This window comes from Chionomys nivalis, chromosome 22, assembly GCF_950005125.1.
Source record: "Chionomys nivalis chromosome 22, mChiNiv1.1, whole genome shotgun sequence".
In the NCBI taxonomy this organism is placed as follows: Eukaryota; Metazoa; Chordata; class Mammalia; order Rodentia; family Cricetidae; genus Chionomys; species Chionomys nivalis.
In genome coordinates this window covers 26,779,890-26,805,958 of record NC_080107.1, presented here as the reverse complement: position 1 = coordinate 26,805,958, position 26,069 = coordinate 26,779,890, and the positions used below count along the sequence as shown (strand labels likewise).

Genomic DNA, 26,069 nt, shown 5'->3' with positions numbered 1-26,069 from the left:
GCCCCCTGGCCCTTGTTACATATCTAACGAAAGGATGTATCCATTGTTCTTGCCTTTCATTCACTCATCACTCCCTCTGCTCACATTTATTACAAACCCACTATGACAGGGAAGCGCGATACAACAGTGACCCCAAGACCGATGGAGGCCAGCAGACTAGATGCGGCGTAGCGCAGGATGCGCCTGGACAGCGTAGGCTACGTGCCAGGCATATTCTAAGAATGTTTCCACATACGCACACACATGCTTCTTGAATTTTTACCCTAACCTTGCTCAGCAGGCATCTTGCTCAGGTTTATATAACTCGTCTGTGCTTGAATAGCCAAGCTGTGTCGCATCTCCAAGTACTTGAATTGGATCCTATGCTTTCACAGAGCATAAATATAAATAAAATTGTAGAGAGCCGTGTGGAGTCACACCTGATGGCTATGTGTAGAGAGCTGCGTGGAGTCGCACTTGATGGTGCTGGCTCCCGCCCTCCGCGATCCCGAAAGCGAGTGCTCTCTGTGATAATCAACTCCTAATATCAACTAGGCCTGATTTATGCTATTATCACGCAATGATTGTCAGCTGCTTGCGTATGCGTGGACCTATGGGCAGTGCCCACCTGGCAATCCGGGGTTGGCGGCCCGTGCCTATTTAAGGGCTGGGAGAGGTTTGCCCGAGGAGAGAGGAGGAGCGAGAGGAAGAGAGTGAGAGTGAGTGAGTGAGAGAAAGGGAGAGAGAGATAACGGTAAAAAGGTCCTGAATAAAACTGCAGTGAGAAGAGCTCCGGTGTTGCGCGTCCTCCTTGCTGGCCGAGGGGGACCGTGACATAAAATATAAACATATACTATTTATATCCTATATTTAATACAATATATTTTACATAAATATTTTTAAAAATCTAGTGAAGCAACCAAGAAGATGTTATTTCTTTTAGAGAAATCATGAGTCAATTGACCAAGCACACATGACTAACCACCACGGCCCGAGAGCCTGTGAGAACCCTTCCAGCCCACCAAGGTGCACCTTCTCACCCTGCAGGTATTTCCTAGCAACGACACTAGGCAGCACACAGTTCTCACGCCTCGCCATTGACCCCCCCATCTGTTATAAACACGGAGACGCTCTAGCTGCAAGCCAGTTTTGACCTTCCACCTCACACTTTTTCGTGCCCACCAGAATCGTCTGGCACAAAAGCTGAAACAAAGCCAAGCTGGCGTATTTTACTTTGCTCTTTTCTTACAAGTGTTCCATGACTAGACATGGCGCCCAAGTGCTGGCAACGGAATCAAGGAAGTAGTAGGAACAGCGGGTTTCAGACTTTGAGTTCACTTCTCCTGCCAAGGCAGACGCCACCCTGCCCCGGAAGCCTGAGCCCACCCAATGGAACAGTAGCAGCTCACTGCAAGAATCCTTCACCATGTCTGAAGCGGTGCTTCTCAGCCTTCCTGATGCGATCCTTCAACACAGTTCCTCATGTTGTGGTGACCACCAGCCATACACTTATTTTCATGGCTACTTCATAACTGTACTTTTCCACTGTTAGGAATCATAATGTAGATATCTGGGTTTTCCCGTGGTCTTAGGTGACCTCTGTGAAAGGGTCACTCTAGCCCCCTAGGGGATACAATACACAAGTTGAGAACCATTGCTGTAGAATAAAAGCCACTAGGCTGATATCGAAAGGAACTAGCCTTCAGTGATTAAAACAGAAAAGATTTTACTTACAGGCGGGCACTGGGCCAGTTTATCGGCTGCCACCAGTTGAACATTCAAGTGTTTGCTCTGAGACTTTCCTCTGGACTTAATCAGCCGCTGTAAAACCTGAGAGAGGATAACAGGAGCTCGAGTCATTGTCAATGAGTTGAAAGAAAGCCAAACACATTGGGATTGTTTCCTACAGCGCATGTAGCCCTGAGGACTAGTAAGGAGGCCCTACAATGTGAGCAATCACACACTTAGAATCTCCATGGTGATGCTGCCCACCTCACTGTGGGCCTGGAGTGGACTGGGTATGTCCATCCTCTCCTAGCTCCCTGTGGGATCCTAGTGACAGACAGCCTCACTTCCCACCTAGACTTGTAAGTCTCTTTCAGATGTCAGAACTTCCTGTCAAAGGGAAAAGGCTGGTCTGACCTTGTTTATGTTGAGTCAATATTTTGATATTATTTGGTTCAGTATTATTTCGGTTCATTACCTCCATGTCAGATCAATATCAAAGTCACTTGTGTATGTCATATTTTAAATATCTAATAAGATATCTGGTTTAATTTTATATTAATCAAACTATTTCAGGCATGGAAACCTAGGTAAAACATTTATGTTGGAACACTGTTACACATAAAACAAACGTTATCTATGCCTTTGGTCATAGCTATAGCTGCATTTGGCCATTAGTTTTGTTTAGGTTGAAGCGGGGCCCTCTCTGCTTCAACCGTGCTACTTTATGAAGTTCTGATACCTCAGGGCACAGGTCCACGCAAGTCCCTGACTCTGGACTTCCAGACACCATGGCAATGGGACAGTGGAGGTAGTAGTGACCTTAGCCTCACTGCAAAGGATTCTTGAGACCCCAGAAGCTAGAGTCAAGGACACTTCCAGTGGCTGAGGCAAGTCCAATGTGTTCTAGTCACACCTCAGAGTCAACCGGCGGTGGGTGGGATTCCCACAGTTACAGTATAGGGGTAGTTCCCTCAAGATGCTGAGAGCTTGTGAATTGTAACAGGCCACAGATTCTTTAGGCTTTTCTCTGACCGTAGAAGAAGACCACGGTTTGGGTGGGGAGTTGAGCAAGCATTTAGACAAACCAGCTACATTCTAGGAGGCGCTGGAAAAGAATTGTGAAGATAATGTCTCTGGGCGGATTAGCGGGGTGCAGAGGGGAGATTGGGGGAGGAGACAGGAAGAGAGGAGGGAGGGGAAATTGAGGTCCCGGATGCAAAACAGACAGGCAGACAGACAGATGATGCCTCTCATGGGCATCTATTTCATATCTATTTTTAGGACACCATCACTATTTAAAAACAAGAGCGAGGACGGTGAGCGGGCTCAGTGGGGAAAGATGAAGACTACTAAGCCTGGTGACCTGAGTTCAATCCTGAGAGCCCACACGGTGGGAGGGGAGAACGTACTTCCACAAGTTGTCCTCTGACCCCACATATATGCTGTGACCGCACAAGTGTACACACACACCCACACACACAGATTAAAAAAATAACTAAGTTCACTCTGGTAGCTTATGTGACCATTCTTGCCTAACCAGTAAAGCAGTATATTCCCCGAAGCTGCGCACAAGCGATGAGGGCTGCAGCATTTCTGTGAGAGATGCTTATGCAGTGATCTTTTACCTGGCAGAAGGCATTTTCCTGGACTATGTCCTCCCTGTCTCAACTGGGCAGAGACTGTAGGTGACTCAAGAATCAATATTATACAGGAAATTGGCCAACAGGAAATGCACAGCCTATGAAAGGCCAGGGTCCACTTTTTGTTTTCCGTCCTTATGCTCTTGTTTGGATTTTATCATCTCTGACTGCAGGGAGGAGCTTCTCAGCGATGACTATTATTATTATTATTATTATTATTATTATTATTATTATTATTATTATTATTAGTCTCAGCTACCCTCAAGTCCCTAGACCTTGAGTACTGTTTTAAAATGCACCCATTAACTGACTCTGGAGACATTTTTCTGCCCACAAACGAACCTCAGGGAGGAAGCTTCTAAACCCATAGACAGGAATGCAGGGATTTACCTTAGGAGAGGAGACTTTCACGTGAACAATGATGGGGGCTAAGGACGTCTTGATAAGCTGTGCTGGGTGGTTGATGGTGTCTGCATCAAGAACAACCAGTTGCAAAGATCTCGCCAATTCAAAAATTCTTTCAATTTCACTCTGTACTTCCGCTAAAAGGGGAGACAATCAATAGTTAGTCTCAATAATTATTATTTATACTAAAAAGAAATAGTATAAGCTCTCAAATGTGTGTGTCCGTACTGCAGAACAAAGGGCTCTGAACTTTCATAGACATGTTTATCAAAATCTTTTTTTTTTTTTTTTTTGTTTCTCTGAGACAAAGTCTATTATGTAGCCCTGGCCATCCTGGAACTTGTCATGGCAACAGACTGGCTTCTGACTCACAAAGGTCTGTCTGCCTCTGGCTCCCACGTGCTAGGATTAAAGGTGTGCACCACACAATGTCTGTTCTTTTAAAAACTCTTTTCTAAAGATTAAATTGCTCATAGAATAAAACAATTGGCATAAGAACTTAAGCCAGCTCTCTTGGCTTGCTTCGTACACCCAGCCTAGCATGGTGATATTTATATAGCCACGGTTGTTCCATTTTGAGGTTGCTTTTAATGAGAATGGCATTTAGCAAACACAATAGAGCCACTGAAAGTGACATTGAAGTATTTCTGTCAATAGTTTATATTTTAACATCCTGTAGACTGTGTTTTGGAAGGAAAAAAAAAACACCTGAAAATTGTATTGATTTGACTGATATACACACTTTTGTATCCTCACTAATTGTGAGTGTCCTCAGACAACCAGTAGATTACCAAGTCTAGCTGAATTTAAGCTGTAGATACAATGGAGTTGCCTAAGGTATATTTACCATAAGTGTAACACACGTAAGTATAACAGACACACACACACATACATACACGCACAGATCATGTTAACACGCTGCACTGCATCTTGACTCACACCTAGCTGGCCGGATGTAATAGTCAGATGACTCATAGCTGTGTCTTCTAAATTGGTCAGATAAAAATGCTAGTTCTTTTCAAGTGTCTGAAGCAATCCAGTTGCTTTAATTTATTCTGGGACAGAGCCTTGCTATGTAGCCCAAGCTGGTTGTGAACCTCTTGCTTCCACCTCCCAAGTACTGTGATGACAGGTGTGTGCTGCTGTGCATGGCTTACAAACTCTCCTTCTGGTGTGTGTGTGTGTGTGTGTGTGTGTGTGAGAGAGAGAGAGAGAGAGAGAGAGAGAGAGAGAGAGAGAGAGAGAGAGAGAGAGAATGTTGAAACACATGACCAAAGTACATGTTTTTCTGAAATTTAAAAGGTCTTTAAGTGGTACATGGTGGCGCATACCTGGAATCCCAATACTTGGGAACCAAGGCAGAAAGATCATGACTTCAAGGTCATCCTGGGAAACACAGAGAGTTTCAGCCCAGACTGCTTTCTGTATTGATACTGTCTCAAAAAATAAATAAATAAATAAATAAATAAATAAATAAACCAGCAAAAAAATCCTTTATATACTTTATTAATCAGCTGATGTAGTGTGTCATGCCCAAAATCTAAATGAGATTCTACTAATAGAAGACTTTGCATAAAAGCAAAAGTTTCTCATTTCTTAGAGAATCACTGACATTTAATGCATGATCTACATTAAAAAGTATGAATGTGGAGGAGAGAGAAATGGTCAAATAGTTAAGGCACTTGCTGCCCTTCCAGAGGACTAAGCTCGGTCCCAGCATCCACATTAGACAGCTCATAACCACCTGTACCCCAGCTCCAGAGGGCAAGACAACCTCACTGGCCTCCTTAGGCACCCCTATATATGTGGTATATATGTGCATGAGAGTACACGCGCGTGCGCACACACACACACATCTTTTAAAAAACTACGGATTCAAAGAGTCAAAACACACATTGCCTTCACATTATTAAACACCAATGTCCTGAAAGGCTTCAGATTAATTTTTCCAGTGGCCAGTTTTCAGGATATCTATTTAAGGAAATCCCTGCCAAATTCTTATGAAATAATAGATTGCATTTGTTAGTAATCATAAACATACATTCATTTTTTTCCTAGCATGTCAGAAACAGTTTAAAAAATTTTTCTCAATAAGGGCATTTGAAAATAAAGTCAGTTTTTACTGCAGCCAGAAGGAACGGGGTGGGGTGGGATGGGAGTAGGCCCTCTATTGGTGCTGTGGACTGCCACAGTTTTAAAGGAGTTTCTAGGCAGAACTATGATGGAACAAGCTCATATCATTTACCATTTTAGTTTCGCGTCTCACGTGTTATTATAAAATAATGTAAAATAGAATTTAGCGATTTTCCCAAGGAACTAAAAGGCAGCAACACAAACTGGACTGCCCCAGGACCGGAACCCACAGGGCACTCTTCGTCTCGGTTCAGGTAACTCAGAAATTCCTGGGTTTTGTCTACTCTGCAGCAGCAGTGAGCTGGCGTGTTGGTTCATACCCTACTGCTGAAACAACGCAAGGCCCTCGGCCCTTGGCACTGCAGCATAAGCAGCTGTGGAGCTTGGGGAGATCGGGCAAGGCTGGATCACACAGCAGGGTGAGCCCAGGGCTTAGAGAATATGTACAGAGAGCATAATAAGCAAATTATAGGCACAAGGAAGACAGGGGCATTTTTATCTACCTAGTGTACTTTCTCCAAGAAAACCAACAGTCTTGGCTACTCAGACAGGTTATAGGGTGGGGGAGTTCTAATGGAAGCTTCTTCATAAATGTGCTACAGGCAGGCAAAGCTGGGACAGTCAGAAACTCCGGTGCCGGAAGCCCTTAGTGAAGACTCTACCACTAGACCGGAGCGCGTCAGCATCTTTGGGACTGGTGATGCTCCTTATGCCTGAGTTGACTCTGGTGTTGGTTTGCTTTTGAGACAAAGGTCTTAGGTAATCCAGGCTGGCCTTGAACTCCTGATGCTCTTGACTCCCCTTCCCGTGTGCTGAGATTACAGGTATGCATACCCTCACTCAGCTTCCAAAACGGTCACTACTTTTAAGGCAATATTTCCCAAAGTGACCCACTTCTATTCAGACCCCAACTCACCTACAACCTTTTATTCTCCCTTACGGAAGGAATTTAACAGGTTTTCCAAAAGCACCCAGAAAAGACGGGTTTATGTTCCCTGCATGTTCATCCTGACGGTCACCATTTCTACTGAAAGGGATGGTGCTTCTGGGTACACCGGTGCACACAAATACATCATACCATGCTCTTCTCAACATCTCATTTCCTTTCATGCAGCTGTGTGTCAGCTATGGCAGAAGCCTTATTGTGACATTTGGGGAAAAGGAAATGGGTGGTTTCCTATGGTTCAGCAGCAACTGAACAGAAGATCCTGAGAAGGCCTTTTGCCCCCCAGACTGCGGCATAGCTAATAGATTAGAACTGGGGGGGGGCGCTCTAGCTGCTACAGGACTCTCCCTTCTCCTGTCCATTGATTGGCTCTCTCTACAGATACCCAACACGTCTCCATACAGGACAGCATCCAAGCTGGATAAGACATTCCCCACATATACACCTCATGCCTGCAGGAACGCATCTTACCTAAGCTGGATCTGGTGTTGGAGCGTTCAATGATTGCTCTCTTGCTGGGATTGTTGAGGACAGACCTCTTAGCAAGAGAAATGTCAGCTGTCACTCTTGTTATTGATATCCTAGGAAGAGGAACACAGAACAGAACAAGCTAGTAAAAACTGTTATGTGGCTCCCTGAGTGATTTATAGCCACAGTGCTCAATAGCCATTTTACACACTATAGAGGAAGCACCGTACAGTCAACATCGGCCACAAGGAATTTGAACAGGCTCTGGCTCGTATGAAAACACAAACAGGGCGAATGATGGCAAATGACGGCTTTGGCTCTTGAGCTGAAAACCACTCCAGTGGAAATGTTCTCCAACCATTATGGCCTGCCCGGCCAAGTTGCCTTTAAAACACACACCACGCCAGGAGGGAATCAAAACATGAATTAGCCACTCTCTTTCTAGGAAATTGCTTTACAGTTTCCTTCGAATTCACAGTGGCTTTGCTCTTGGACAAGACCTTCAGGGCCCGCAACAGCTCCGCCCCAGCACTGCTGGCCACAGAGGGAAAGCTTTATTTGATCTCAGAAAAAAAGTGAACCAGTTGGTCATTACGTTGCATTTCTTGGCTCTGTCGTTAATCCCCGATACATGGAACATTTCTCCACAGGTCCAAGAGGAGCTTTGCCACCAAGGAGGTGAGAAATACAGTTTCTTTCTTTGCAGGCCCAGGAGCCTCACATGTTTGCACAGGATCTGACCACATCTGGTGGGCACTCGTCGGCCCAATAGTGGAAGTAGGCGGGAGCTGGCATTTGGTGAGGTAGAACACATTTTACAGACACAGAAGAAGAGAGCATAGACTTTATGTGGAGTGAAGGAAGCAACCGGAATATGCATTCCCAAATGAAATGATGTAGACTTTAAAATAATTTTTAATGGAGACGGCTCAGTTCCCAGTTATTATCTGTAGAATTCAAAGCTGGTCCACCTAGGCCACTTACAGAGATCCACGGGCCTTCCCTACCCTCATCCACATGGCTTGGCTGAGTCCAGAAAGGGGAGCATCACTTCCCTTTATCCTCAGAGTAGACTTCCTCTCCTCCAGGGTCAAACTCCTTTGGGGTTAGAGCACAGCAGGAAGAGTGTATTTAATTTCATGCCCTCTCACTCCTGTTTCAGGACATTTTAATACTGTCTGGAGATGCAGGTACTAGGAGCTTTGGGGAGAAACCAAAATTGTCCTTTTCATAAGTGCTTGAAAACAACAACAACAAAATTAAGCACGGTCTTACTATGTGTAGCTGGAAAACTTTGACTCCATCATCCTCCTGTCTCAGGCTCCCTTATACTAGAAACATAGGTACCCACTGTAGGACCTAACTTAAAAAGTCAGGTCTTTAGAGCAACAGGGTGCGCAGGAGTTCCAGCAGGGTGCTGATGCCAACTGGGGCTGGCCTGGGCTGCTGCAGGTGCTTGGAACACTGCCATGTTTTAACGTTTTGAATCTGTATGACTTGATGACTGTTTGAGGCAGCCTTAAATTACCTTGCATAGACTCCAAAGCTGTGCAGAGATAGCCCAGGGACCACTCACTGTGAGCGCAAACATGAGTGGCCCTCCAGTTTATATCTCCACATTTCTGTCCTCTACATGGGCTTCTTCATGAATTCATCGCTTTTTAAAAGAGAAAGAAAGAAAGTGAAGGAAAAAAGGAAACTCCGACTGCTAAATGACATCAGAAAACACTGGTGTGAGAACTTCTATATTTTTCCAAGAAGTAAACTGAGACACAGAAAATCCACTGGTTTATTCCAGGCAATGATGGTCTAGGAAGCCCTGAACACAGGAAGAGGCTTAATTACGTGGATGGACAATTCTCTTTCAGTTCAGTTTTGTTTCTCAGTACAACAAATCTCTAAGATGAGCTAAGCCACCAGGTGTAGGCTTACAACTCTGGCCCTGCTGAGAGCATGGTGTGGGTTCAGATCAGGTTTAAAACAAGAGAGCCCCATATCTGAGTTTTCCACTTCAGGTTTTCTCCTCCTCCTCCTCCTCCTCCTCCTCCTCCTCTTCCTCCTCCTCTTCCTCCTCCTCTTCCTCCTACTTCTTCCTCCTCCTCTTCTTCTTCTTCCTCCTACTTCTTCTCCCTCCTCATCCTCCTCCTTCTCCCCCCCTCCTCTTCTTCTTCTTCTTCTCCTTCTTTTTCTTGACAGTTTCATTCTGCAGCCCAGGCTGGCCACAAGCTTGCAGCAGCCCTCAGGCCTTCTACCTTAGCATCCTGAGCGCTGGGATGACAGGCGTTAGCTGCCATGCCTCGCTCAGGCAACTCTGAAATGCAATGTCTTCCGGGCAGCAATCTTTCCTCACAGAATGAGGTCTTCTGTTTAATTGGGGCTCTGGGCTTCTTGTTTGTTAAAGAATGGATGGAAACATACTGTCACATTCTAGAACAACCCAAGTACAGAGCTATAGACAAGTGAGCTGACTCAAGGAAGGACAGGAGTCAACTTTTCAGAAAAATGATTTCTGCCGTGCCAAAATTTCCTAGCTCTTCATAAGCCAAATAGTAATTCCTCGTTCTTAAATTTTGAAGAAATCATCAACAAACGTTTCCCCTGGGTTATAAAATCACTTTCACACAGCCATTCAAATACAACCAGTGTCAAACATACACAGAAGAAGCTGCTTTGAATGTTAAAAATAGACAAAATGCCGAGGGCAGCAAAATGCTCCTTTTCTCATTTTATTTTCTAGTAAAAGACTCCATTGATAACATATGTTGTCTGTCAGCAAAAACACACACTCATGGAATAGAGTCCAGAAAGGACTGACTCCGGCTCTAGAAGTCAGTCAGTGAGATGCCGAAGGCTTTCTTCTGCTGGAAGGGTTACTTTTACCAAGGTGGATACCAGACCTTGATTTCTTTCTTTTGAAGTGCAAGCTCCCTCAGCAAAGGGACTGCACTCACCACCGAGTGTCTCCTAATTGACTATGCTTTTAAACTAATGGTATGTCTCCAGCTTCTCTGCTTTCCTCATCTACCATGCACCTTGGTACCTTTCCCCAAGTGTTCCCATGGCAACCCCATCTAGGCAGTGCCAGCAGTTATTGCACAGCAGGAGTCTAGTTCCCCTGAAGTCAGGGTATAGCAGCTAGTGTCCCTACAACCCAAAAAGCAGTCCCTAAATCCACTAAGTCTGCACGTTTCTCCTTTAGAATTCATCTTAGTTGGTGACATTATTAGTTTTCTGAATTTTTGTTTTTACATTTTCATTTATATGGGAGGGGCAGTAGGCATGTGCATGCCAGTGTGCTATGGAGGTCAGAGGACATCTTGTAGGAGTCCATTCTCTCCACTCTCCAAGTGAGGCCCAGAGATAGAACTGAGGACACCAGGCTTGGTGGCAGGTGTCTCTATCTCCAGAACCATGTCATCTGCCTTTCTGCAGATATTCTATGGGAAGATAGTTCTTTCAGTTGTGACACCCATTCAAATAAAATTAGTATTCCCATGTTGTTAATGTAACAGCGGGAAGATCTATTTCTATTCTGGCTAATTAGTAAGAAGCCCAAATCAGCATAACACATATTTTTAAATTTCTAGTGCTGATGGGCAAAGTGTTCCAAAGCAGGACGAACAGGAAGGAAGGCACAGGAAGACCCCAGGGTCCCCTCTAGCGTTCTTTTGATTTCCATGATCAAGGACAAAGATAGCATTTTTGAGCCTCCATCCCCTAATCAATAAAGTGGGGATAGATTTGTCCTCACTATCTCCGAGTATTAGTGCTAAGGGCAAAGAAGGCACTTCACAAAGCTGATTTCTTAAATGACTGTTCTTAGCATTTATGGTGGTTTTAAATGTCCCCCATATTCTCAGACATTTAAATACTTGGTCCCTAGTTGGTGTCACTGCTTGGAGAGGCTTAGGAGGTGCAGCCTTCCTGGAGGAAGCACATCACTGCAAGGCCAATTCTGAGGTTTCAAAAGTCACATGGCATTCCCAGTTCCACTCTGTTTCCTGCTTATGGTTCAAGATGTGAGCCCTCAGCTCTCAGCTTCCGGTTCCAGGCCTGCTTGTCACATTGCTTCCCTTCATGGTCATAATGGATTTTTAGCCCTCTAGAAGGGTAAGCCCCAAATAAACCCTTCTTTCTATAGAAGTTGCCTTAGAGGGCTAGATGTGGTGGTACACACCTTTAATTCCAGTACTAAGGAGACAGAGGCAGGTAGCTGTCTGGGAGGTTGACACTATCCTGGTCTACATAGCTACTTCCAGGCTATCCAAGGCTACGTAATGAGACCATGCCTCAAAAATACATACATACATACACACACACACACACACACACACACACACATATATAAATGAATATTGCCTTGGTCATGGTGCTACACACACACATATATGTGTGTGTGTGTGTGTAAATATTAAAGAAAGCAGCTGTTGAAAATCCAGAGACTCGTGAGGAAGTTTCCTCATATCTTATCTGCAGAAGTTAGCATCCACCGGCAAGGACTCTCCTGTCCCAGAGTTGGTGAGCCTTCTACATGCAGCAGGAACCTTTGGGGACGGCAGTAAGACTTGACGTAAACAAATCTATTAATTTAAGCATTCAAGGTGGCACACAAATGTTCCCTTATCTCCAGTGTTTGAGGCTAGAACAGAGAATCATGGGAGGGGCTGAGAGGAAAGACAGATTGGTTCTAAGGTAGAGGTTTCTCTTTTCCATTTGTGAACTGTTGTGGCAAACAGTTTTCAAACTTACGTGGCGCGGCTGCTCTGTGATGTCATCAACTGACATTGTTTCCTTTCCTTAATAATTCAGTTCTAAGTTTCAGCACCTCCCTAAGTTGTATGCTTAACTTCTTCTCTTTCAAATTCTTTCCCACTTGATAATTTGGGGTTGTTCTGTTTTGCTTGTTCATTTCAGATTACATGTTCCTTGAGCCATAGGCCCCTTTATTTTAGGACCCTATCCCTGTAGGCTCCACATAGGACACGACATGACGCTACAGAGCTACTGGGTAGTCAGAAAAGCTCAAGGCTGCCTTTAGGAACCCCAGTGCTGTGTACGGTGAATCTATGCTAATAAAAAGAAGTTTTAAAAAACTGAAAGCCTAGATGACTAATTTTGGGGAGGACTAGAAACGTGTGGTGTAAGTCAGCAGACTGGAGCTAGTGAGGCTGTCCCACAGCCGGACAGTGGTGGACCGACCAGCCCCTTGGGGATGTCTGTGTTATGGATAGAGACACTTGGTTCCCACTGTGTCTCCTGCAGGCCGAATGCCACTGGAGCAGACTGCCAGGCTTACTCGTCCCTTAATCCACTGACAGGAATCAAGCCCACACTGACATATACGAGAGATCCTCAGGAGCTACATAGTACTACTTTTTCCCCCATAAGTGCTACAGTAGTCTCAAACAAATGGAGTAAGGAATAGGTCTAAAGTGACTCCTATTTCTAAGGAGTCAAAAGGAAAAGCCATCCAAGCTTTTGCTTCTGGTAAAGTCAAACAGATGGGCTTCATCTACTCCACTGAATTAATTTTGAATTGGGATCTGAAAAGCAGTACTGGATTAAAAAGCCTCTTAACACACGGATTTCTTCTTTGATCTTTCTGGAAAGCATGAGCCATTCTCCTGATGATGATGTCTCCCCTACCACAGTCACAGCCGAAGAAATCCCGAACAGGCTTCCTGTTTGACGGTGCTGTTGATGCTGGTCCACTGAGTCACCCTTCGGTGTAATTGTTCTCTTGGCCGATTTCAGCTAAAGACTATGTGCTGTTTTCTCTCCTTTTATTAATTGGTAAAAACACAACACAGCAGATTGTCACAGCTCAAAGCACAATATTCCCCACACAGAAGACGTGTGAGCATCTGTGAGACGCTCCGGGCCAACTTCGGCCTTACCCAACTGTCCGCAGTTGCTCACCAGTGGGCTCCCTGGGCTTTTCTGTGGCACTCTCTGCTCATTCCTCTACCACTCCTATCTTTGCTACCTACTTCTCTCCAGGACTTCTACGCTTCGGACTTCTCCAGAACTGCCTCTGTCTCTAGTTGTCATTTGAGCTGCTACTGGGTCCCCTCCCCCAGCCTCTCTGCCATCATCAGAACCCGTGAAAACTTGACATTGGAATTTTAATTCTATCTTTAATTTAAAAGAAGCTTCAATTGTGTAGATTCAGTAAATGGAACAGATAATTCTACTTGACTCCAGACAGCTCTGTGCTGCAACTCAATGAGCATCGTTTTCCACGGCCTTGGGGTTACAGACATCAGTTTGCTCTCCTGAAGCCCGTCTTTCAGCCATTCCTCTCTCCCTTTGCCCAACCCTCTGTGTTCCTTTCTTCATTGTCATCAGTGCTTCCAACCTTCAGCAACATTGTTCACAGGAATGTCACCTGGAAACAGAACAACCTAACACAAGGGTAGGCTGACCTGTGTGTGTGGGGAAGATCTATCTGCTCAAATCAAAGATGGGGATGGAATTTGAGGAGGGGCCACTGCTCAGGACAGCTTTCAGTGAAGGCACCCCGGGTTAGAACTAATGATCTATGCAGAGCTGAAGGAACTGTAAATGTAACAAGAACAGCAGACTGCTCGTGTTAGCTGCCTTCCCTCCAGAGGCACTCGGGGGTCAGAGTTATGACCCAGAACACCACAGAACAGGACTAGACCACGGCCGTTAAGTTAGAGTCCAGGTTCAGCTGTTTTGTTGCAATGCATTTTTAGAACATGAATTCCCTAGTCTTCAGAGAGAGAGAGAGAGAGAGAGAGAGAGAGAGAGAGGGGTGGGGGGCTGGTGTCCACACTGGAAGACATTAGGACTCCTGCTCAAACCCTCTCCACTGCAATCATCTGAGACAATGCCTTTCAGAAACCGGAAGCCAGCAAGCCCTAGTGATGCTCTTGTCTCTACACAGCACTGAGGGAGAGGCAACGCTATGCTTTATGTGAGTGCTGGGTATTTGAACTCAGCGATTTATGTTTGTACGTACAACAAGCACTCTTACCCCCTGCGCTATTCCCCCATCCCCTCAGCTTCTTTACACTGTGTCTAGTCCTAGAAACCAGTGATTATTTTCATATGACTACACAGAAGGCTTTTCTTTTGACAAACTATAAACACCAAAAAGTACTTGTATGAAATTATAGATACTTGGGCTTAAGTTTTATATACACACAATTTGTGCTTGCCTTTTCTTAAAATTAAAGTCTAAAATCTATTTAAAAGCATTTAAACATTTTTAAAATGAATTATTCAGTGTGAAGTGATAACCTGGATGCATTGCCTGGGTTTCTCAATGTGTACTATGTAAGCTTGCTTCTGATGAATCTTCAGCTTGTCTGGGTGGTTGTTTCTACACAGAACACACTCCACATTGTGAACAATCAAACTTTCATCGTTGAGTCAATACAGATTTTTTTTTTAGCACTAGGAACTCTAGACATTTTCCACAAAACTGAAGCATAAACTCGCTTGAGGGCTTGGCCATATTGATGATAGCTTATAGGGGGTACATAGAAAACATACCTATAAAAACCACGAGGTTGTATTTCTGAAAATAGCACCCAAATAAATACAGTGTCCTTCAGCTGTCACTCGGGAAGGCTATGGCAAAGCGAAGATTGCATTTCTCTTTTAAGGAAATTTATTTATTTGTTGAAGGCTGTTTCCAGCATTTCATGCTTGCAAAGCACTTTGTTATTTAGACATTCAAATCACACACACGGACAATTCCCAGACACTAGCCAGCATGATCAGTGAGCCATCGTATTTATCAGAAATTGACATTTCAACCAATTTCTGAAAACCAGTTCGGTATGAACTCACTAGTAAGCGAGAAAATAAAGACAAACATACATTACACCCAACAAATGGATTAATTTCCTTTTGTTTGTCCCTGGGGGCCTGATGCAATACTTGGTATTTTCATAGCTGTTTCAGTGAACACTCTCCTGGAACACTGAATTCAGTTTAACCACTGGACTTCTGTAATCGTTGGAAATAGATCCACAAATCAATTCATCACACTTTTTCAGTTAAAGAAAAATAAAAATACAAAAACATCTATATGTCTCACCTCCCATCAAACCTGTGCTTCAGGAAATCAAAGAGGGCTTTCTGCATCATGTCTGTTACCTTCGCAGAGGTGCGGAAAAAAGAATGAGGCAAACACATGGAGAGAGAGAAAGGGAGAGAGAGAGACAGAGAGAGAGAGAAGTCAACGGTGAGAGAGGTGGAAGGAAAGGGCACAGTGACTGAGGAGAAACCCCCATCACATCCAGGCATCTCCAGGGGCCAGCTACAGATGTTCTCCAGGGCTGATTTTCAAGACAATCAAACATAGTTGCTAATCCCTTGGTTCTTCTCCAAGGTGCTGAAAAATGAATTTATAGTTTTCACCAGAACCCCAGGCAAACCCTCCTCCTACGTCCCTTAGGATGTTCATCTGCCCCAAGGAGACCATAAACTGGCTATGCACAAGAGGGCTGGCCATCTTCACATGGCGGGACTATGCTTGTCTTTAGTGATGGGCAGTGATCAGTCCCAGTGTCAGCTCTGGGCTCAGCTACCCCAGCCTGAGCGTCTTGAAAATTCTCCCTATTTGAGACTTAAGTCCTTTTGTACATAATTTTCCTGCTCATCACCTGACGTTTCCATCTTGGAGAGAGAAAGAGAGATGAGAATTTTAGAACTGCCCCAGGAATGTTTTTAGCTCATTCAACAAACGTTTACTAAATACCTCCTTCCTCCAGACATCATCCTAGCAGGGGGGGTCAGTTGGCCTGAAGGTTGCCCAGCTTCAGATTTAGAGATCACACCCCACCTGTTTTTTTTTCCATTCAAACACAAAGTCAGAATAGCAAAATCTGAGATGTCATGCCACACAACCTTCACTCCTCTTTATTACACGGCAATGTCTAATTGCCCTCCAGAGTTTAATCTAGTTTTTACTGGTTTTCCCCCACCACCTGCCTTTACCTTCTGTGCACTGCCTTCTACCGCTTCCTATCTGTAAACAGACCTGGGAGGGGTCTGATTCCGAAGGAGGGTCCCCAGGGTTCTTGGTCAAGAAAAGGAGAGTAACAGATCATTTGTACCTCATAACCTTTCAGGGATGGCCCCACTAACACCACCGGGCGCATTGATGGCACAACATCGTAGGGAGGGATGTGCTCCGTCTGAAAAAGACGCGTCAACACGAGTGAGAAGGTGAGACCGGGCCTCTCTCCTCGACAGCCACAACATCCAGAATTCTCAGGCTGAACAGTAAGTGATGCCTAAGGGTCCCCACCGAGGAGGCCCATCCCTCAAGAGGTATGTGGGCCACGGACATGGAGCATCACAGGCATGTACGGATAGGAACCTTAGCAGGAGTTTAGAAAAGGAAACACAACTTACCACTTTCTGCTTCTGTTTTGCTAAAAGACAACAATGAGAACCACATCAAAATATGCAATCTCTGCAAACGACAGCACATGAGCTTAAAAGCTGGGAGAAGGTACCCTGTAACTGTCCTCTGGGCTTGCCTTGCACCCACTCAGCAGATCACTGCCCTGCCACCTCGCCATGGACATGCTACTTGCGAGAACATGAGATATGGACCACTTCTTCCCTGCATCAATGACCTGGCATTGCAATTTCCTGCGAAAGGCTGGCACAGGCACTCAAACAATACTTGAGATTGTTAGCTAACCATTAACTATGGGTGTGCCCACATTGGATGTGGCACATATGAAGCGGAGGGCAAGTTGTCTAAAGGAAATATAATAAAAAGAAACAATACAATGTGAGCAAAATTAGTACCACCTTAGACATTACTGATTGTTGTTGCTATTGTTCTGTATTTGTGCATTTGGTGAACCACGAGGTTATATGTCAGATCTTCAGGTATTTCTCCAGGTGGAAGAGTGAAAAGCTGTTGTAACGCCCCAGTGTCCAGCAAACATACAGAGGGGAGAACCTAGTCCACAGCCCATGAAGGTAGCTTTGCTGTCATCCAAGCATTAGGTCCTGTCTACATGGGGTCACCTAGAGGGACAGGTTGGTTCTCAGCCCCGGAGGTCAGCATGAATCCTCACAGACAAGGAACAAGTCCCCAGAACTATCCCAGCATCAACCCAGCGTTGACATGAATGGCAGAGCCAAGGCTCTGAGCTGGCGATATCTGGGGCTCTCATACAGCCTCAGTTCCTGGCCAGAGTGAAATTAGCTCTCAGGAGTCAGAAAATGTGATGGGAGAGAACTTTCTAGGAGAACATCTTCATTATATCCAAAGACACATGGAGGCTTTACTGAGATACCCTGTCTCTTCATTGCATCCACTCTGGGACTCAACTGGAACTGCCTGATGTCCAATAATAAAGACAAGGTAATCTTGGCTGCAGGGGGGCTATATGCTCCCCAGTATGTATGACCTGGTCCCAACATGGGCTAAAATTTCAGGTACATACAGAACATTGTTGTAACAATCCATGAGCTTTTATATCTACGGGCCTCACAATCTTGAAGTACTTTGAGTTCTTGAGTAGAAAAATGGACTTGAGATTGGTTTATACATGAAGAAGCAGTGGGTAGGGGGTGAATGAGGTTTTTCAAAATTATACTGATGACTTGAATTTTTGTATCATTAGTACACTTCAAGTCAAACTAGAATTCAAATGAGCAAGGAAATCTTAAATAAAAGAAGCCTTACATTTTCAATTAAGCCTTTATTCCCAACCCAGTAAGAACGTTGGCTTATGTGCTCCAATGCTTGGTATAGCAAGACTGCTCACCTGTTGTTGTGGGGGTCGCTCGAAACGTCCCTGACACCATTTCTCCGAGACTGGAGGAAGAGTTTCCACTCGATTTCCTAGAACATGGAAACAAATTTAAGACTCTTGCCCTAGATCCTCTGAAAACAGAAACTGGGAATCTAAGTGTTCTTTGGCCTTCTACTAAATAATTCAAAGCATACTAAGACCTGCTAGAAGAGCTTCGGGAATCTGCTCTAATGCTTTCTCTGATCTCAGAGGAAGCGGGGATCTCATGGAGACCTGGAAATATTTTGCAAATTCTCTTTTCCGGTTATTCATATAAAAACTGAGCAGAAGGACCCCTGGTGAGGATGCTCTTCGGAGCTATGTATTTACCTAAGACCAAGTATTGAAGTACCAGTCCAAGGCCAGACAGCTTAGAACAAGCAAGAGGACCCCAAGAACATCTCCTTAAAAGTTTAAGTGGGGGCAAGTTGGGGGGCAGTGTTCCATGAACTGTTCCTAATGCCAATAGTAAGAGCTATCAGTCATGATTCACATATGTTCATAAGCCAGTGATGAACAGTTCAGTCACTTATTGGCTGTGGAACACATCGCGATACATCTTGAGCGTTGGCTTTCCCCGTCTACGGACATAGACGTTATCGATACCTTACAGACAGAAGCATGACAAAAGAACTTCTGTAAATGAACCATTGGTTTTATTGTTTCTCGTGCCTCGAAGCAAACTTTGTGTGTGTGTATTTATATATGTATGTATGTATATATGTATGTATGTATATATGCATGTATTAATAACAGCAACAATGGTGGGAGATTGTTAGTGAGCCACATTCCAGCACGAGATAATCAAGGCTAAAGTAGAGAAAGAGGTAAATATCTAATTTCCTAGAGCAGTAAGTGTAATAGAAACAGTTAAGTTGGAAAGAGATGGAAAATGTGGGGAAGGGGTGAGCCTGAAGTGGGTACCACGTAAAATGGTGCAGGGAAGGAAGGGCTCACCGGAACTGTGCAGCAAGAACCTGAAAGAGATGGAGCGATCTGGTAACAGCCAAGGAGGAAGAGGGGTCCCGGTAGGAGGAAGCAGCTGCAAAGGCCCCAGGGAAGAGCCAGCTGTGGTAAGAAGCACGGAAGACGAAATGTCTAGAGCAAAGGGCACCAGAGGGTTAATAATAAAACATCTAAACAGAAGATTAATCTTTAGAAGGGAGGTGAACTGTGCTTCTAAGAGTTTCCATGACTACTGAGAGCTTTTCATTAGGATAGCAGGAAAGGAAGACTTAAATAACACACCGGTTTCTTAAATACAAAAATTAATTGAAAAGCAAGATTGAATCAGAACTGCTTCAGCCAGACACGATGGTCACAGCTGTGATCCACACTAGGGTGCGGGCTGGTGCAGAGCTGCCTCACCAAAGAAGCCTGGACTACATAGCAGGACTGTCTCAAAGCAATGGTAACTGTAGCAGAACTTGCTATATTGGAAGACTTCTGAAAACTTTGAATGCATATGAAACCAGTGCTTCAGAGAGCTCCAGTGAGACCCAGTGTGGCCAGGGCTTCTCTTCAGCTCTGCTCGCCCTCCTGGAACCTGCCCCTTGCATTCTGAAGCCTGTGTGCTGTTTCCTTTGACCACAGAGGCTGGTGCATTTCAAATCCCCAGCACGATGTCAGCCGAAGAAGATGGCACAGGAAGCCAAGCAGAGAAAAGTGTCCCTAGGACTTTCCACACACCTTCACCTTCTGGGCCCACTGGACAGAGGTTTTGACAGGGAACCAAACAAAACCACAACTCTCGGTCATGTCAGTTGCTACCTGAGCTGTCCTGAGAAGTGAGGCCCCGGGTAACCCTCCCAGAAGAAGAAAACTGGGGTTCAGAAATGGGTTTGCTGAGCCCACAGGAAGCAGCTTCGACTGTGGAGTTTATGTGGATTTCTGAGTTGCTGGGATTCAGAACACAGTGGAAATAGTTAAACCCCAAACGTTTGTGTCCTCCTCAAGGAGAGCCTGTGTGCAGCACGTTTTCATTGGGCTGAAGACAGAGAGTCTCGAAGAACACATTTCTGAGATAACAGAAAAGCCAGTGAAAAACAGAGGGCGAGATAAAAGAACAAACTGCTTCAGCCAGTTTTTAATGAGAAACTTGAAAATATTACCCGATTTCCCCACACACAAAAAAGAAGCAAGGAAGAAGAAAGGGGGAGAAGAAAGACGGAGGGAGAGAGAGAGTGAGAGGGAGGGAAGGAAGGAGGGAATGAACGAGGGTGGGAAGGAGGAAGGGAAAAAAAGGGAGGAGGGAGGGAGGGAGGAAAAGAGGGAAAGAAGGAGGGAAAGAGAGGGGGGAGGGATAGAGAGAGGGAGGGAGGGAGAAAAAAAAGGGAGGAGGAAAGGAGGGAGGGAGGGAGGGAGGGAGGGAGGGAGGGAGGGAGGGAGGGAGGGAGGGAGGGAGGGAAGGCCGGCTCATGGAGAAGACAGATGTTACCCGCCATGAAATCGGCCCCTTTTCTGCTCTTGCTGAATGCGTATATTCTCCAGCCGCAGCGGACTTGGGATGAAGCCAATCTCGCAGCCCTCTTTGACCAGCCTTCCTATCCACCAATCGTTGTTGTATTTCTGGAATGCAGAGAGGAAAGCTGCTATCAATAGTAACTCAGTTATCCTCACATTTCAGCAGCTAATTCCAGGGAAGCCGAGGCCTCCAATGCTATTCGTCTGGTCTGCAATGCCACATTGTACATACAGTGCAGAGGCAACCAACACCCTGCTTTTGCATTTTGTGGGCAGTGTTTTCAGCCCACAGACTAAAGGAGGATTCTTCAGGGCTTTTATTTGCAATGGCCCAGCTGGTACATACGGTCTCTGCCGCAACTCACGGATTCTGCTGCCCTACTGTGAGAATAGTCGCAAACACTCGAGAGCATGGCTGCAGTTCACTCTAAGTGTCAGCGTGGTCTTACTCAGGGGACCAGCAAAACTAGGTTGTTAGTTATTGGTCTGCTGGGGCCTCAAGGAAATGTTCCTACTGTAATTTCTAGAAAATAGATAGAAATCCTGTTGTTTAAACCTCCCAGAAAAGAGTACAAAGGTCCCTCCGTGATCTTTATCAGTATTGATAAGAAACTCTTTTCCGTGTGTGTGTGTGTGTGTGTGTGTGTGTGGTGTGTGGTGTGTGTGTGGTGTGGTGTATGTGTGTATGTGGTGTGTGTGTGTGTGTATGGTGTGTGTGTATGATGTGTGGTGTGTGTGTGTGTGTGTGTGTTATACTACACATACCAACTCTAGGAGGCGTTCTTAGCTCAGAGGAAAATGGAATTTACATAACTCTAACGCCGACACTATGACAAGGCAGAGTGAAAGGTGGGTTGAATCATCACAGCACGAAATTCTGAGTAACTTGAATAGTTCTAAGTACCAATCTCATATTCAAACGCAAGTGACATGGCAGGACTCAGCCCTTTCTGCACAGAGCTCCTGCAGAAAGAAGCCAGGCTTTGTGCCAATCAAGAGAAGGAGCTGAAGGGAACACGAGTTGATGTGATAGAACACCTCGAACAATCTGGGTCTTAGTTTCCTGTCTTTAACTCAGGATAACACACCTGAAATAACAAGTCTGTTTGTTTTGTAATTAGGAAAAGGCAAGCGGGCCCTTTTGGACTCTTTTGGTGCGTACACTTTACTGTGGCGGGGACAACACAGACCATGAGTCAGGGTTTCCTGGGGTTTCAGTTATTTCCTGAAATTAAGTCAGCCCACCGGGACATTAATTTGTTAAGTGGGACCCCAGTGACCTGAAGGGCTGCCTAAGATGCTAATGCGACTTCCCAAAAGGGTTTACTGTGGTTCTAGGAAACAGATGAAGAACACTGAGCTTCTGACTCAATGCAAGTGACAGTTCTCTGGCCACTGGGGAGCCAGGCGCTGTGCAAAGTCACCAGCTTCAGCCCTCCCTGTTTGGTTTCGGAACAGGCACAACCATGGCTTTTCTTGACTTTTAACCCTTTATATTACTGAGAAAACAGAACATACACTGCTTCCTGAGAGACAGCACAAGAGGAAGGACTCAGCCTGCTACAGAAGCGTGCCCTTCCATGTGACTAGCATCCCAGGGGTTGAGCCAGCTTTTCTGGAAAGGCCCCCTTAGCACGGTTCCAATCTTGCCTGTTTTGCTTTCCCTAAAGTGATTAGCAGGTTCTCATTCCATGTTGTTTTTTTATTTGACCTGCAAGATTTGAAAACAAGAGGCTCTGAGCCACACACGATGACCAGATCAGTAACTACGCTGTGGATGAAATAGGAGCTGCCAGACGGAAGGAAAATCCCTTGCTCAACAGCTCACAGACCCAAAAGCTATCAGCAAGACACATCAAAGAATTCTCCGAGAAGCTCGAAGGGGCCACACACAAAGGAAGGGCTCCTGTAGCAGGCTGAGTCCTTCCTCTTGTCGATTGCTGCAACATCTTTTCTGCCATCTCTGTTTCAAAAGCTGAATCTAGAGGCTGACGCTATATCCTGTAATTCCAAGAGACTTTGAGAAGCTGACCTCCCTCCTTTATTTCTGCCCCCTCACTCTCCACTATACACAGTGGAGGGCGACCCCCCCCACATTAGACCCCCCAATTCTCCTTTGCCCATCACAGCTCCCACTCCCCATACAAGGGTGGTCACATGTCTGATTTATCCCAAATTACTTTCCAGCCCACTTGCAAGACCAGTCTCCTTGCTCTGGCTCAAGATGCTCCTTTCAAAATCAGGCCCTTTGGATGGGAGATAAGAGCTCAGCTGTAGCGTTTGCCCAGTGTGCAGAAGGCCTGAATTCCACCCCCAGCACGGCCGATAGAAAAGCGATGTTTCTTGAATCGCTGACCTAGACTCTGCTCTTTCACTACTGCCCTCTGGCCATTCTGCGGCGCTGCAGGATGTCCCTTCCCTGATGCCACTCTGTGCCCAATTCGGACTCTTCCTCCATACTGACGCTGCCCTCCCTCTCTGTGAACGTCCAGGACACCTGTCCATTTTTTTTTAAAAGAAAAAATAGTAGAATTTAACCTTCCATCCAGAAATCGTCAATACTATCCACCCTGCCTCTCGACTCAGAGTTCCTCGCCCATAGCATCGCTGTCTCATCCTCCAGCACAGAGCACAATGCTGGGTACCAAACAGAACTCCACTGTACCTAGGCTGACCACAAACTTAAGCTTCTGGTGTTATGATTTCATTGTCATACCTTTCTATATGTGCGGTCCCAAGTCCCCCTTACACTGGTCACTGTTTCCTAGAGTTCTCTGTCCCTTTCTTAACTTCGACAATGTCAAGACCACAGTTCACAGTGTCTATCATGGTAATACCCCTCTGTAAAAAGGCCCTCCTAGATACTCTGCTATGCTACAAAACTCACGCTTCCCTAAGTTACGACCATAGATCCATGGGTCTGTAGTCCCTCGGGTGCACCTTCAGTGTAGCATACCAGACAGAGAGAGAGAGAGAGAGAGAGAGAGAGAGAGAGAGAGAGAGAGAGAGAGAGAGAGATGCAAAACCTAAAATCCACTGCATCATTTCAAATGCTGAGCAAGCCCGCATGTTGGAAGTGTGTGGCAATGCAGGCGATGATCTCAGCTTCTAAATCTCAGGGAGATGATAGGATGGAGAGGCCCAGGGCATTAACTGAAGCCCCACACTGGCAGCTCCTTGGGTCTCCTTTCCTGTGTGTTTGGCTCATGCCGATGCCCAGCCGTAGCTCTTTGGCAGATGAAGGGGTGCAGTGTGTCCTACATTTACCTCTTTGATGTGAAGAAAGTCCTTGGCGTCAAAGGAGATGGCTGTGCTGGGAACGGGCACATCCTCATCCAGGGCACCGCAGTAGCTCACGTTCGTTTTCACGGCAAATGCTACAGGTTTGGACTGGAGGCAGCAGTGCGGAAGGAGGAGGGAGGAGAGAGGAGGAGAGAGGAGCATCTGTCATATTGAAACATGTCGCAGGATGAGCGATGGTTCCAGGCAATGAGGGAATCACTTTCCAAAGAGGGATCTCTGCTGGGTTTTATAGTCGCGGGCCACATCCAGAAATCTGCAGCGATGACTCTGGGAATGACTCATTCCTCACAGCCCAGCCATTTCCATTCTTCTGTAGCATTTTCCAACCTCCCCAATAAAGAACTATTTCCTAAAGGACAAGGGACAGAGGGACAGGGGTGGGGGCTGTCTGCTTTGTTTTCCGCTCTTACCAACTATTTATTTAAACAGTAACAGAGACTGTCCCAACTGAGATACGGGACATGCACACTGGGGGACGGGGAATGCTAGGAAGTCAGCTCAGTGGATGAAGTGCTTCCTGCACAAGAACAGGGTACTGAATTCAGATCCCCAGCATCTGTGACAAAGCTGGGTGCAAGGGTGCGCATCTTTAATCTCAGCGCTAGAGAGGCAGGGACCAGAGGATCCCTGGGGTTAGCCAGCCAGTCTAGCCAGATGGTGAGCTCCACGTTCAGTAAGAGTCCTGTCTCAAATATTAAGCTGGAGAGTGGTTAGGAAAACACATTAACCTCTGACCTGCACACACATGCACATAAACATGCATGTGCACACTCATAGGTACACACACACACACACATACACGCACACACAGGAACAGGTCTACACATACTAGGAAATGTATTCTGGGTATTAAAAACTTGAGGAGGGGTAGAAAACAAGATTTTTTTTTTTTTAAAGAGACTCAGATCTAAAAACCATAGATCTTTTGTAGCTGAATCTCTTGTCTTGCCAGGCCCAGGGGCCAGTGAGAGTTAACCTAACAAGCAGGCTCTTCACCCGTCATATCACCTAGTTTCTAACAGTTGGATTTATTTATTTATTTATTTATTTATTTATTTATTTATTTATTTATTTTGGATTTTTCGAGACAGGGTTTCTCTGTAGCTTTTTGGTTCCTGTCCTGGAACTAGCTCTTGTAGACCAGGCTGGCCTCGAACTCACAGAGATCCGCCTGCCTCTGCCTCCCGAGTGCTGGGATTAAAGGCATGTGCCACCACCGCCCAGCCTAACAGTTTTAAAGCTTGTATATAAACTCCTGTTGGCAACGTGCTCCTGAGCAGTGCAGTCTGTGGGGGCTAAGCCAGTCACAAGCCTAGGCTATGGTCCTGCCACCACCGCTTACCGAGGTGATCCCACAGTAACGAAACAGGTGGTGAAGGGTTTTTTCAAAACGAGAACTGGCAACGTGTGAGATACACGGTCTCCGAGCTTCTGGGCAGCTGTGCTGTAACTTATCTATTTGCACTGGGAATGTCAACAGTTGAGGTAGGACCCACATCAGACCGGCTTTAGCTCCCTCTCGGGCACTATGCAGATGCCCTACTATCAGAGCACACAGACGGCACAGACAGAGTGTGGAAGCCGCCAGCACAGACACAGAGAGCGTGGAAGCCGATGCCTCATTCACCTATCTCATTCTTCTCTTGCTTCGATCTCTAAAAGATTTCATCATAAAATAAACAAAGAAGGAAATTAACTTTATTTGGGTTTGAGTCTAAAATTCAGAAAGGTGCCTGCCATAGCGTAGGAGCTGACCGTGGGAGTAAGAGGACATGCTAGCCATGAATACTGTCTTCTATGTTGTGATTGTGCATAAAATTAACTTGAAAAAGGGTCTGTCCTTTCAAAAAATGAGTTAGAGAGACAGGTAGGACAGGAGAAGTCTTCTACCTCATCTGGTCCTAAAACTCCATCATGCAATTGGTTTCCTGGTGCACCCTGTGTGTCGGCTGGAAGAGGAGGATCTGAAGCTTCTGTCGCTCATCTTTGCTGCTCTTATTTGACTTATTCAGAGTTCTAAACCAGGTCTGATGGTGCATGGCGGAAGGCCATGCATTAAGTCCCCAAGTTCAAGACCAGAGTGGGCAATGTAGTGGACCCCCTTCTCAAACAAGCAAGCAAACAAAGTAACGTTCTGGACTTTATACTGAGATGGGAATCTGAAATCTAGAATTCAAAGACTAGAGGAAGCCGTGAAATGATCTATAG

General features: G+C 45.5%; 1 protein-coding gene across 6 annotated transcripts in view; it reads right to left on the bottom strand.

Annotated features, from left to right (window-relative positions):
* Nucleotides 1-26,069, bottom strand: part of Cacnb4 (calcium voltage-gated channel auxiliary subunit beta 4) — a 252,035-nt gene that overhangs the window by 19,843 nt on the left and 206,123 nt on the right. For 5 of the 6 annotated variants that reach the window (XM_057755680.1, XM_057755681.1, XM_057755684.1 and 2 more), the window contains 9 exons: nt 23,826-23,948; nt 20,533-20,663; nt 18,069-18,145; nt 16,693-16,712; nt 16,392-16,472; nt 15,371-15,429; nt 7,303-7,412; nt 3,738-3,889; nt 1,714-1,809 (listed from right to left, as the gene is read on the bottom strand). In XM_057755680.1, the coding sequence (XP_057611663.1) occupies nt 1,714-1,809; nt 3,738-3,889; nt 7,303-7,412; nt 15,371-15,429; nt 16,392-16,472; nt 16,693-16,712; nt 18,069-18,145; nt 20,533-20,663; nt 23,826-23,948 (849 nt within the window). Of the gene's footprint in view, nt 1-1,713; nt 1,810-3,737; nt 3,890-7,302; nt 7,413-15,370; nt 15,430-16,391; nt 16,473-16,692; nt 16,713-18,068; nt 18,146-20,532; nt 20,664-23,825; nt 23,949-26,069 lie in introns of those variants that run through there. The other variant, XM_057755685.1, reaches the window with a different exon arrangement.